The sequence below is a fragment of the Vicia villosa genome, unplaced genomic scaffold, assembly GCF_029867415.1.
Source record: "Vicia villosa cultivar HV-30 ecotype Madison, WI unplaced genomic scaffold, Vvil1.0 ctg.001409F_1_1, whole genome shotgun sequence".
Lineage (NCBI taxonomy): Eukaryota > Viridiplantae > Streptophyta > Magnoliopsida > Fabales > Fabaceae > Vicia > Vicia villosa.
The window spans coordinates 107,587-121,385 of NW_026705607.1; the positions used below are offsets into that span (position 1 = coordinate 107,587).

General features: G+C 37.2%; 1 protein-coding gene across 1 annotated transcript; it reads right to left on the reverse strand.

Annotated features, from left to right (window-relative positions):
• Positions 1-9,887: 9,887 nt before the first annotated feature.
• On the reverse strand, positions 9,888-12,974 carry LOC131635023 (MDIS1-interacting receptor like kinase 2-like). The gene is made up of 2 exons (XM_058905626.1): positions 10,441-12,974; positions 9,888-10,335 (listed from the first exon to the last, which is right to left on the reverse strand). Exons 1-2 carry the CDS (start codon positions 11,921-11,923, stop codon positions 10,043-10,045), a joined length of 1,776 nt encoding a protein of 591 aa, XP_058761609.1. The 5' UTR covers positions 11,924-12,974; the 3' UTR covers positions 9,888-10,042.
• Between the last annotated feature and the right edge of the window lie 825 nt (positions 12,975-13,799).

Genomic DNA, 13,799 nt, shown 5'->3' on the forward strand with positions numbered 1-13,799 from the left:
CTTCTTTATACCTGCAAAACACTTAAACCATATAGAACTTGCAGTTCTTGTTAGTAATTGTGTGGGAGCTTTACCCAGCAACTGATAGATTAATCAAATCATTTATCATATATTTCTCCCCCTTTTTGTCATATCATCAAAAAACATAAAAGATTCAGAGACAAACAAAATGAAACACACGGAGGAAGAAGATGATTTCATTGAAGTTCAAACAGCAGGTACAGAAGTACATGAAGATAAGTAAGATCAGATGCACAAAGATAGATGCAACGAAAAGAAAGAAACAACACAGACTCAATCTAAGATGGCCCTAGCCTTGACAAGATCTTGGCCAGCATCTCTTGAACCTCATTGTTGTGTCCATCTTGCCTCACCATGAAAGCTCTATACTCAGCATTGAGTGAGCTTTGCTCATCCTGTCTCTTCTGAATTTCTTCCAGAGTCCTTGCAAGACGAGAAGATTCATCAGAAGAAGCTTCACCGCTTTCAACCACAGGAATAGCAACTTGATCTGTAGCTTCCATGGATAGATCATTTGCAGGGATTTCCTCAACAGGATCTGATTCAGCAACATGATCTTCAGCATCTGCTTCTTGCATAGAAGCATCTCCATATTCTGCAGCAGGAATTTCCGAGTCTCCATTCTCAAGTGCTTGAAGAATGGCAGCTACATTCCTGGGAGCAGAAGGACCTTCAACTTCTGGTGGGTCAACAACTTCTGGAATGACCAAGCTTGGATCTTTCTCAGAAGGGTTTTCCCTCAAATAGTCAAAGAGAGTCTTGAAGTCTCCGAGCAGAACAGGATAATCAGGAATAAAGATAACAATATCCCTGCATGGATTTGCTTCCATTTCAGCAGCCAGTCTTAATTGTTCCATCTCATCCAAGAAGGGCTTCTCTTCCAACAGATGTCTTCCTTTCAGACTAGCAAACCAGAAGTCTTCATAATTCCTCAGAATTCCACGAGGCCGTGGGGCAGCAGCTACACAGGCTTCCTGAAGTTCTAAAAACAGAGCATCTGATTCTCTGCGAAAGATCCTCCAGAAGTTCCGCATAGCAACATCATTCAATCCAGAACTTTCAGCAATTCTGAGAATATCAAAGATACTTCTGAGATTCCTCTTTATGTTTTCAAAAACTACACCAATAGGGTATACAGGGCGGAATTTTATTTGGGTTTTTGAAAAGGCAGGGTTGGAAGTGAAGTACGGATGAGGTTCTCTATCCAACCTATAAGAAGATTCTGCTTCAGTATCAGAATCTAACACTACCACTTCAGCTTCAGGACGAGGCTTGGGAGTGTAATTGCAATCACGGAGCAGCTGCTCATGTGATGCAGAGGTTGGAAGAGGAGAATCACAAAGATTGTTTTGAGAGGTGGAGGGAGTATGTTCAAAAGTGGCGTTGAGAGAAGGTTGAGATGGAAAGAGAGTTTGAAGGGGTGGTATATCCAGAACAGGATTTATGGTAGGTGGAGAGGAAGGAATGGTTATAGGAGAAGATGGAGGTGTAAGAACATGGACAAAGACAGGTGAATCTGATGTGGCTTTTTCTGGTTCAGGTGTAGGGACAACCTCTATTGGTGCAACTTCTGAACGAACAGCAGGAACAGAATCAGGTTCAGAAATGCATATACCTTTGGAACCTCTCAGAAAAGCTTTGGCCACATCCTCAGTCTTCTTCTGCTTCTTACTCTTCGGCTCTTCAATAATCTTTGCTTTGCCGCTAGAGATTTCTTTCCTTCTGACATAAGCCAGAACTTCTGGTTGATTCTCAGCCTCTTGAGAGACATTTTCTTCATCAGACTCTTGAAGAATCATCTTCCTTTTTCTTGTTTTCTTCTTCTCAACAGCTTCTTTCCCTTTCTTCTCAAACTCATCAGAGACAGACTTAGCAACCTTTGCAATGACCTCTGTAGAAACATCTTGTTTCTTAGAGACAGCAGAAGGATAATCATGCTTTCTTTTAGTCCTTTCTTCCTTCTTCTTATTTATTTGCATTGGAGCACCCTTCTCTTGATTTTTGAGATATTTATTTTCTTCTTGTGATAACAGATACCTAGTTTTGACTACAGGTACCTCACAGTTGAAGAAAGTTTCAAACTCAGCAAGAACAGGTGCTCTTCTGATTCTTGTATCAGTAAGAGGTTGAGGAGTCTTACTGATAGTCTTAATTACTTTCATCTTCTTCAAAGTGAATGCATTCAGACAAGCCCCAGATGTGACAGCAAGGTCTTTCACAATACCTTCAGATTCCAAGCTTTCAACAATCTTTGAATGCACCAAAAGATTTGAAATAATCCTTCCAAAAGGAATGATTGTTCCACCTTTTTCTCTGAAAGCGTTTCTGGAATCCTTTACTGCTTTCCACAAGTGGTTGAAGATGATGTAGATCGCATCAACCTTCTTCCTAGTGGCAATGCAATAAAGAATATACTTTTGCTCATTACTGATGAAATCCGAGGCATGTGTTCCTTTCCTATGGTAGAAACACCCAAGAATGATCTTTGTCCAGATTTTGTAGATATCTCTCAAATCCTTGACGTGTTTTGTTTTCTTGACATTTGGATAGAGAGTGGATAGAACATCTTCCCAAACTGCCCTTTGATCAATCTCAAAAGCCCCTTCAGGGTTTTTCAGATCAAACATCACTCTTAGGATGTTTTCAGTAATAACAACAAACTTTCCATGGACGAAAGAAAGTATTGATTTTGGAGCAACCACAGCATGTGCCCAGAATTCCTTGACAAGATCCGGATAAACTGGACCAACGAACTCAGCGAACAACGAGGTCCATCCTTGAAAGATGATGTCTTCTTTAAGATGAAATCCATGTTCTTCAAGGTTGTCAAAATCAACAATAAGTTCACATATAACTTCTAATTTGTCCTTGGGAATAGAGCATGCAACAACAGGAGTAAGTTGCAAAATTTCTTCTTGGAGATGGTGAGGAACAGATGTACCAACATTTTGGGATGAGAAGGCAGCCATGGATGCAGAATGAACAAAAACGAACAGGAGAAGAGAACTGGGTTTTTGATTAGGGTTTTAGAAAACGGCTAAGAACTTTTCAAACGAGAGAATACAAGAAGAAAGAGAGACAAGGGAGCAAAAAAGATGTATGATATGATTTGAAAAGAATATAAGGAGACGAATATAAAATAGAAAATGAAAAAGAATAAATAAACAAAATGAAAAGTTTCAGAATCAAACGAAATCATTTTCATTAAATGACGAGTGACGTGAGGAGGGAGATCGTGGTAAAAGAAATGATTTAAAACAGTTACCTAGGTCGGCGTCTTTTCAACTGCACGCTTCGTACTGACCGTAGAGACACGTGTTCATCATCAGATAATGGATGACAGGTGTGAAATATTCAATATGCTTTACGCCTTCTGATTCCGATCACTGCTTCTGAATTGATCAAGTTTCTCTTCTGGAAACACTCCTTCTGAAGTGTGCTGATATAAATCTGAATGATCTTCTGATCCATTACTTCTGATATACACAGCTTCTGGAGATTCACTTCTTTGTTCTGCAGCTTCTGATAAGACAAAACTGTTTCTGCAGAAATTCTTAAGCTGCTTTGTTTCATCAGAAACAAGTTTATCATCAAACCAGATATTTATTGATTCGTCCACAATCAATGTTTCAATATTGTATATTCTGTAGCATTTAGAGCCTTCAGAATAATCAAGAACGAAACATCATTGCTTTAGAAACAAACAAAACAGATGGTTCCCAGACTAATAAACTTTCTTTTCTGATCTCCTACGAACATAGTTTCTTCAACAGATTTAAGTACCAGAACTTGGAAGACAGTCCTTCTTCCCTTCAAGTGTTGAGACCAACTTGAGTCCAGGTGACATGACATGTTGACTTTTATCTTTTCTGTCGCAAAGAGAATCTGCAAAAGAAATAGTCTTTTTCTTTGGTACCCACATCTTCTTGGGTCCTTTCTTGTTAGATTTTCTCAAGTTCTGATTGAACTTGGGTTTAACATTGTAAGCAATAGGAGGAACAGCATGATAATTTTTAATGTGAGTTTCATGATATTTCCTAGGTTGTGTCACATGCTTTTTGGTGTGTGTAATGTGAAAACTTTGAGCATGTGAAGTGTGCCTAATATCATGGGAGTGGCCATACTTGAACTGATCATACAATGGCTTGTATGTGAATTTCATTTCATCAACAGGTTCAAGTTTGTATGGGGTTTCACCCTCAAAACCAATGCCGACTCTTTTGTTTCCAGACAAAGCATATATCATAGAAGCTAGCTGACTTCTGCCAATACTTCTAGATAAGAACTTCCTGAAACTTAAATCATATTCTTTCAGAATATGGTTTAGACTAGGAGTGGATTTTTCTGAATCAGAAGGAGATCCAACATTATTGGATAATTTTAAAAGTTTTTCTTTTAATTCAGAATTCTCCAACTCAAGCTTCTTTGTTTCAAATTCAAATAGCTTTTTCAGCTTTTTGTATTTGAGACTGATCTGAGACTTGAGTTCCAGAAGTTCAGTTAGACCGGAAACTAACTCATCTCTAGTAAGTTCAGAAAATACCTCTTCAGAATCTGATTCTGATGAAGATTCTGATCCGTCATCTTCTGTCGCCATCAGCGCACAGTTAGCCTGCTCATCTTCAGAGTCTGAATCATCTTCTGACTCATCCCAGGTTGCCATAAGACCTTTCTTCTTATGAAACTTCTTCTTGGGATTTTCCTTCTGAAGTTTTGGACATTCATTCTTGAAGTGTCCAGGCTCATTGCATTCATAGCACATGACCTTCTTCTTGTCAAATCTTCTGTCATCAGAAGATTCTCCACATTCAAATTTCTTTGAACTTCTGACGCCTCTGAACTTCCTTTGCTTGTTCTTCCAGAGTTGATTTAGCCTTCTGGAGATCAAGGACAGTTCATCTTCTTCTTCAGATTCTGATTCTTCAGGATCTTCTTCTCTAGCCTGAAAAGCGTTAGTGCATTTCTTGATATTGGATTTTAATGCAATAGACTTACCTTTCTTTTGAGGCTCATTTGCGTCCAGCTCTATTTCATGACTCCTCAAGGCACTGATAAGCTCTTCCAGAGAAACTTCATTCAGATTCTTTGCAATCTTGAATGCAGTCACCATAGGACCCCATCTTCTGGGTAAGCTTCTGATGATCTTCTTTACGTGATCAGCCTTGGTGTATCCCTTGTCAAGAACTCTCAATCCAGCAGTAAGAGTTTGAAATCTTGAAAACATCTTTTCAATGTCTTCATCATCCTCCATCTTGAAGGCTTCATACTTCTGGATTAAAGCGAGAGCTTTAGTCTCCTTGACTTGAGCATTTCCTTCATGAGTCATTTTCAAAGACTCATATATGTCATAGGCCGTTTCCCTGTTAGATATCTTCTCATACTCAGCATGAGAGATAGCATTCAGCAAAACAGTTCTGCATTTATGATGATTCCTGAAAAGCTTCTTCTGATCATCACTCATTTCTTGCCTTGTCAGCTTTACGCCACTGGCATTTACCGGATGTTTGTAACCATCCATCAGAAGATCCCATAGATCACCATCTAGACCAAGAAAGTAACTTTCCAGTTTATCTTTCCAGTATTCAAAGTTTTCACCATCAAATACCGGCGGTCTAGTATAACCATTGTTACCGTTGTGTTGCTCAGCAGAGCCAGATGTAGATGCAGGTGTAGACTTTGCAGTTTCATCAGCCATCTTTTACTGAAGCGTTTTTCTCTTCCTGAATCTTTTCTAAACACGGTTAAGTGCTTGCACCTTAGAACCGGCGCTCTGATGCCAATTGAAGGATAGAAAAACACTTAGAAAGGGGGGGTTTGAATAAGTGTAGCTTTAAAAACTTGACAGATAAAAATAAATTGCACAGTTATTTTTATCCTGGTTCGTTGTTAACTAAACTACTCCAGTCCACCCCCGCAGAGATGATTTACCTCGACTGAGGATTTAATCCACTAATCGCACGGATTACAATGGTTCTCCACTTAGTCAGCAACTAAGTCTTCCAGAGTCTTCTGATCACACACTGATCACTCCAGGGACAACTGCTTAGATACCCTCTAAGACTTTTCTAGAGTATTCTGATCCACACGATCACTCTAGTTACAACCTGCTTAGATAACCTCTAAGACTTCCTAGAGTATTCTGATCCACACGATCACTCTAGTTCCTTACAACTTAATGTAATCAATTCTAAGAGTATTACAATTGCTTCTTAAAAGCTATAATCACAAACTGTGATATTTCTCTTAACGTTTAAGCTTAATCTCACTAATATATTACAACAGCAATGTAGTGAACTTTGATGAAGATGAAGATTCTGAGCTTTGAGTAGAACAGAGTTTCAGCAAGTTAATATGAGTTGTTTTTGTTCAGGATCGTTAACCTTGCTTCTCATCAGAACTTCATATTTATAGGCGTTGGAGAAGATGACCGTTGAGTGCATTTAATGCTTTGCGTGTTCCGTACAGCATCGCATTTAATGTTATACGCTTTTGTCAACTACCTCGAGCCTTGTTCACGCTGTATCTACTGACGTTGCCTATAATAGCCTTTAACGTTCCTTTTGTCAGTCAGCGTAGCTTGCCACTTGTACTTCCTTCTGATCTGATGTTTGTGAATACAACGTTTGAATATCATCAGAGTCAAACAGCTTGGTGCAAAGCATCTTCTGATCTTCTGACCTTGAAGTTCTTCTGAGCGTGATACCATCAGAACTTCAGTGCTTCTGATCTCATGTTCTTCTGATGCTTCCATAGACCCATGTTCTGATTCTACTTCGACCATCTTCTGATGTCTTGCCAGACCATGTTCTGATGTTGCATGCTGAACCCTTTGAGACAAAGCTTCTGAGCGCTGAATTATACATACTCTTTATATATTTCCTGAAAAGGAAATTGCATTGGATTAGAGTACCATATTATCTTAAGCAAAATTCATATTATTGTTATCATCAAAACTAAGATAATTGATCAGAACAAATCTTGTTCTAACAGTATCCTTTGTCCAAAACTTTCAGACCAGCCACCAGAATTTGAAACCTTGAAGACATAGTTTCAGCAGTTTCATCTTCTTCCATCTTGAATGCTTCATACTTCTGAATGAGTGCAAGGGCTTTGGTTTCTTTGACTTGAGTATTGCCTTCACGCGTCATCCTCAGAGAATCAAAAATATTTTTTTGCATAATCTCTGTTAGTGATCTTCTCATATTCTCTATACGAGATGGCACCTAGAAGTATAGTCCTAGCCTTGTGATGATTTCTGAATTCTTTCTTTTGTTGATCATTCATATTTTTTCTTTCAATCTTCTGACCGCTTTCATTGACCGGATGTTTGTGACCATCCGTTACCATATCCCAGAGATCAGTGTCGCGAGCTGGAAAGAAACTCTCGATCCTGTCTTTCCAATAATCGAAGTTTTCTCCGTAAAACATTAGTGGTCTCCCACTGATTTTGTCTCTGGCATTTCTTGTAGAGTTCTATTCTTGCGTTCTACAACTCCGTTTTGTTGAGGAGTTTTAGGGCAGGAGAAATCATGTGAAATAACACTTCTACTTCTGATTCGGATTCGGATTCGGATTCAGATGAGCTGGAATTACTTGACATGCCTGCCATCAAGGCAATGTTGGCACTCTCATCTTCTAACTCTTCTTCAGAAGATTATGAATCATCCCAAGTAGCCATAAGACTTTTCTTCTTTTCTATGTTTAAGTTTTTCTTTGGCTTTTCCATTTTCAGTTTTGGACAGTCGCTTTTATAGTGACCAGATTCATTGCATTCATAACAAATAACTTCCTTGTTTCTAAACTTTGTGTGTCCAGAAGGTGATTCAGAGTGGTCGTCATATCTTCTATGGTTTCTGGGCTTTCTTTGTTTGTGCTTCCAGAGTTGTTGAACTCTTCAGGATATGAGAGATAGTTCGTCTTCTTCTAATGAGGAACCTCTAGAACTTTCTTCTTCTTCCTGAAAAGCATTAGTTTTAAATTTACTTTTAGATTTAAGGGCGAGAGACTTACCTTTCTTCTGGGGTTCATCTTCTACTAGTTTTATCTCATGACTCCTCAAGTAGCTGATAAGTTCTCCATTTCTTTGGTAAGCTTCTGATGATTTTCTTTACATGATTAGTAGTGGAGTATCCTTTGTCCAGAACTTTAAGACTAGCCACCAGAATTTGAAACCTTGAAAACATAGTTTCAGCAGTTTCATCTTCTTCCATCTTGAATGCTTCATACTTCTGAATGAGTGCAAGGGCTTTGGTTTCTTTGACTTGAGTATTGTCTTCACGCGTCATCCTCAGAGAATCAAAAATATTTTTTGCATAATCTCTGTTAGTGATCATTTCATATTCTCTATACGAGATAGCACTTAGAAGTATAGTCCTAGCCTTGTGATGATTTCTGAATTCTTTCTTTTGTTGATCATTCATATTTTTTCTTTCAATCTTCTGACCGCTTTCATTGACCGGATGTTTGTAACCATCCGTTACCATATCCCAGAGATCAGGGTCGCGAGCTAGAAAGAAACTCTCGATCCTGTCTTTCCAATAATCAAAGTTTTCTCCATCAAACATTAGTGGTCTCCCACTGATTTTGTCTCTGTCATCATGAATGTCATTGTTGCTGTTCCTGACTGATTCCACCATGGTTTTTTTGCTTAGGATCTTTTTCTGACACGATGAAGTGTATGCACCTAGAACCAGGCGCTCTGATGCCCAATTGAAGGTTCGAAAAACACAATAAGGGGGGTTGGATTGGGTTTTTGATAAAATAAAAACATAGGACACGTTTGGTTATCGTGGTTCGTTTGAACTCAAACTACTCCAGTCCATCCGCCAAGGTGATTTTGCCTCTCTCTTATGAGGACTTAATCCACTAAATCAAACTTGATTACAACAACTTTCACAATGACAACCGTCAAAGTCTTCTTGAGATAAACCACAACCCGGTTTCCTAAGGAACAATAAAACAGAATAAAATCTTATGTGTTTACAAATACGCTTCTAATAAGTTGTATCACAACTGTGATGTATACACAATGTTTAAGAACAATGCACAAAACATAATAAGAGAATGAATAGAGATTTTTATAGCTTATGCGTGAGTATTCTACTTTTTAACTTCAGTAGTGTCTTCAATATATAGTGAATCTTTTGAACTGATTCTTGAATGTGCCATTCATGGCTGGATATTAATGGACGTAGAAACGTCTGTAACCATAAAAGTTCCAGAGACGCTTCTTAAATGAGGCTTTAAGGGACCAAGCTGAGGCTATAAAAGGGACTCCCGACAAAGGGATAAGCAAGACATTTCTCTTGGAACAAAGTACATCGCTAAGTGCTTCTAAATCCCCAAGGCTCATCACAGTAATATCTAGTTTCCAAGCTTACCTCGCCTCTGAGGACAAGCTCCACCATATCCAGTTTTTTACATAAGAAAAGTGTCTATTTTTAACTCAACGTTTTTGTCTTTATATATAGTTTCTAGACAAAATGGCGCGTAGCCCAGCGGTACCCGTGCGAACGCATGGATATCCCACTTGTTTGTAAAGAAAAGTAGGGTTTTTTTACAGCTTCACAAGTAGCCGCGGTTACAAACTTGAGTACGTTTATTTTGGCAGCGGTTCGAAACCATCACCATTTTTCTATGGAGGCTGTTTTATAAGTGTTGTCATATGTTATGACAGGCCGTCGCAAATCAAACACATGACACTAAATATGGTGACGATTGAGAAACTGTCCATATTTTGCGATAGACAAAACCGTCACACATCCAAAAAAAATTAACAAATAATTTTTTTTGTAGTGATTATATTTTAAATATGCTAAAAGATTACTTTCTCATTTATTTCTCTAAAAGTCCTTTTTCTCCATCCAAATTCTCACACATAGTCTAAATTAATCACCCACAATACATAACTGACATATAAATTATATAGGAGAAACTAAGATATACATGAGAAAAGTCTTAATACTAAGCAAGTGAACAGCAAGAAAACACTAAAAGACATCAATCAAGATTTAAGCATAGTCTACATTTTTATAAGCAATTGGGAAATGCTTCTCATGGTAGGTCTAGACTGAGGATTTGTGTGTAAACAAGAAACAGCTAAATTTTCCACCATTTCCAATTCATTCAAAACATTATTTGGAGGAGATGGGAGACGAGGATCTAAAATCTCTTTTAAATCTATCTTCTGAACATTGGATGCTTGTATGTCAGAAACAAGATCACCAGGGTGTTTTCCAGTTAGAATCTCAAATGCTAAAACACCAAAGCTGAATACATCACATTTCTCTGTCACCGCCATTGTGTAAGCAAGCTCTATATGAGCAAGAAAAAATAGCCAAAAAATTAGTAAAATGAAAACAAGAAAAAGAAAATAGTATTTTTGGGATTATAGAACATAAGAGAGTTAGATAACATTACCTGGAGCAGCATAACCATATGTGCCGGCAAATGAAGTCCAAATAGGCGAGTTTGGCTTAAGAAACCTTGCAGTACCAAAATCTGAAACATGAGCTTCAAGATTTGAAGATAACAAAATATTCTTGCTTGAAATGTCTCTATGAATCAAAAGTGGTGAACAATCATGATGCATATAAGAAAGAGCACTTGCAACACCTGTAACAATCTCAACCCTTTTAACCCAATCAAGTTCTATTGATTTCATATCATCAATCAACATATCAGCCAAACTCCCTTTATCCATATACTCATAAACCAAAAATGTGTGGATCCCTGCAAAACAAAATCCATAAAACTTCACGATGTTCCTGTGCCTTGTTTCTGTTATAGATTTAACCTCATTTTCAAATGTTTTTATGCTATCGATAACTAAACTCTCGTCATCGTATTTCAGCTTTTTCACCGCCAACATTTGTCCTCCTTTCAGCTGTGCTTTGTAAACATTTCCAAATGCTCCTCCGCCAATGAAATATTTGTCGTCAAAATTGTTGGTTGCTTCAATTATGTCTTCGTATATGACTCTTCCATTGAAGTACAAAACCGAAAATGGATTTGGTATCTTCACTGAAGAAACTTTTAGCCTTGAAGGTCTTGAATTTTTCTTGTAGCATAAGAAAAATATGCCAACAAATATCAATAAAAGAAAAAGTGCACCTCCTAAAGAAGCAACAATAGGAATCACAACACTTTCCTTGTCACTTCCATCACCGTTTGGTTGACTAAGTGATACACTACAAGGTTTCAAACCTTTGAAATCACCACATAGACCTTGGTTGTTGCTCAAATCAAGTGAAGTAGAAGAGTTGGATTTGAATATGCCACCTTTCGGAATTTTACCCTCTAAGTGATTGTAAGAGAGGTTAAGATTCGACAAACTCAACATTCCATTAATTTCATCAGGAATTGAATCAGATAAATTATTGTTTGAGATATTCAAACTTATCAAATTTAAAAGGTGACCAATAGTAGCAGGAATTTCCCCTGAAAATGAATTGTAACTTAGATCCAAAAGGATTTGTAAAGTTGCAAGACTTCCAATTTGGAATGGAATTGTTCCATTCAAGTGATTATTACTCAAATTTAAACTCAACAAGTTTGAACAATCTCGAATCTGAATCGGAATTTCTCCCAACAACATGTTCATTGAAAGGTCTAAATATTGCAAATTAGAAAGCTTTCCAATTTCAATTGGTATTTTACCAGAAAGCTTATTTCCACCTAAATTTAAGCTATACAAATTTAAAGAATATCCAATTTGTGAAGGAATAGTTCCTGATAATTGGTTGGATGATAGATCAAGCTTTTGTAATTGTTTCAAATGAAAAATTTCTCCTGGAATGTTACCATTTACTGAATTACCAGCCATACGTAGTAATTGCAATTTTTCGCAGGATCCCCATTTGGAAGATAAATCACCTTGAACTTTGTTTTTGCTGAAATCCATGTAAGTAAGATTTGGATAAATTCCGAAATTTTGATCAGCATAACCAGTTAACTGGTTGTGTTCAAGTCGAACTCTATACAAAGAAGGACAGTTTCTAAGACTTATTGGAATTGGACCTGTGAAACTGTTATCGGCTGCACTAAAATTCACAAGTTTGCCACTTTTGCAAACTTGTGGTGGTAACACACCAGTGAAATTGTTCTCAGCAAGATGCAACACAATCAAAGATGAAAAGTTTCCAAATTCTTGTGGCACAGTACCATTTAAGTTGTTGGTGTAAAACCTAAGATCAGTTAGGTTTGTCAATTTGCCAATGCTTGGTGGAATTGGGCCAGAGAAATGGTTTTCAGACAAACCAAGAATGCTTAAATGCTTACAGTTTCCTAAAGATGAAAGAATAAGCCCAGAGAAATTGTTTCCGTCAAGTGCTAGTATAGTCAAGTTTTGAATGTTCCCTATTTCGTTCGGTAATGGACCACCCAAGAGAGTATCTTGAAAAAGGAGATTCCTAATACCAATAAGTCTGGTTTTAGAACTGGGCTTATCAGGGAACAAACGACGGTCTAATATACCTGACACATCGTTTCTCGAAACATTAAGCTCGTAAACTTGAGTCAAATTGGATATAGAAAGAGGCAAAGTTCCATTGAGAAAATTAGTAGAAAGATCGAGAAATTGGAGTTTAGAAAGAACACCAATATTTTGAGGTATGGTATCGAAGAGATAGTTTGTGTTAAGATCTAGACGAAGAAGGTTTGTGAAAACAGATAAGTTTAAGTGTTGAAGAGTACCTTCAAGCTCAGCATATGCTAAGTTTATAACTGTCACGCTTCCTTTTGAATCACAAGTGATACCTCTCCATGAACATGGTATTTGTGTTGAACTTGAGTTGTTAACGATCCATGAATCAAGAATTGGTTGTTGAAGGAGACTTTGTTTCCACTTTAACAAGGCTTCAGATTGTGTTAGCCCTGAAGCTTCTTGACATAGATTTAGCAACAAGAAAATCAACAAAGTAACTGAAATTGGAAATGTGTGATTATGGTTTTTGTTGGACATTGTTTCAATTGCTTCATTTGTTCAACGAAGAGTTGTAAGCATACATGTATTTCAATTTATAACCACTTATTTGGCATGACGATCGGATTTCTTTTATTTGATAATGTCCACCTATTACTAGTTATCTATTCAAGAGGGGTATGAGGTTGTGATCATTTCGTTGTACTAATTATTTCATATTTGTCATCATGCATATGATATAATTTAAAAAGTTGTATTTTATTACTTATAAATAGTAAAATAGTAAAATTATATGAAAAAAAAAACAATAGGAGTAAAAGCTCTTTCAACTGCCTAGCAGATAAGAAACCAGCTTCCTCTTCATCAATAGGAACAAATCAATAGGAACAAGAAATTGTACTTATTTGTCGTAACAATTTATGTAAACATGATTGGACTCCAATCTATTCATTTTCAAGATAATGTCAAGATCCCTCAGCGATAGACAAATAATATCAATACCAAAATCTTAATAATAAATTGACAGAAGACAGTTCAAACAAAGCAAAAAAGTAGTCACCGATCCCTTAGCTGGAGTATCAATAACCATCTTTATATTCATGGAGGACACTACAAGGTCCAAGCTTTTCACACAATCAGCACCAATAAACAAGTGTGTAGCACCAGTATTAATAATAGTAATTAAAGGAGTGTTATTAATGTAACATATACCTCTAATCAACCTGTCGGCATTGGAAGTTTGAGTTTCCGATAGAGCAAAAACCTTCCCTCTAGATTGAGCTTGCTTCGGCTTCTGGCAATGTGTACTGTAACACCCCATATTTTCTATTTTATTAATTTAATTAGAATTTAAATT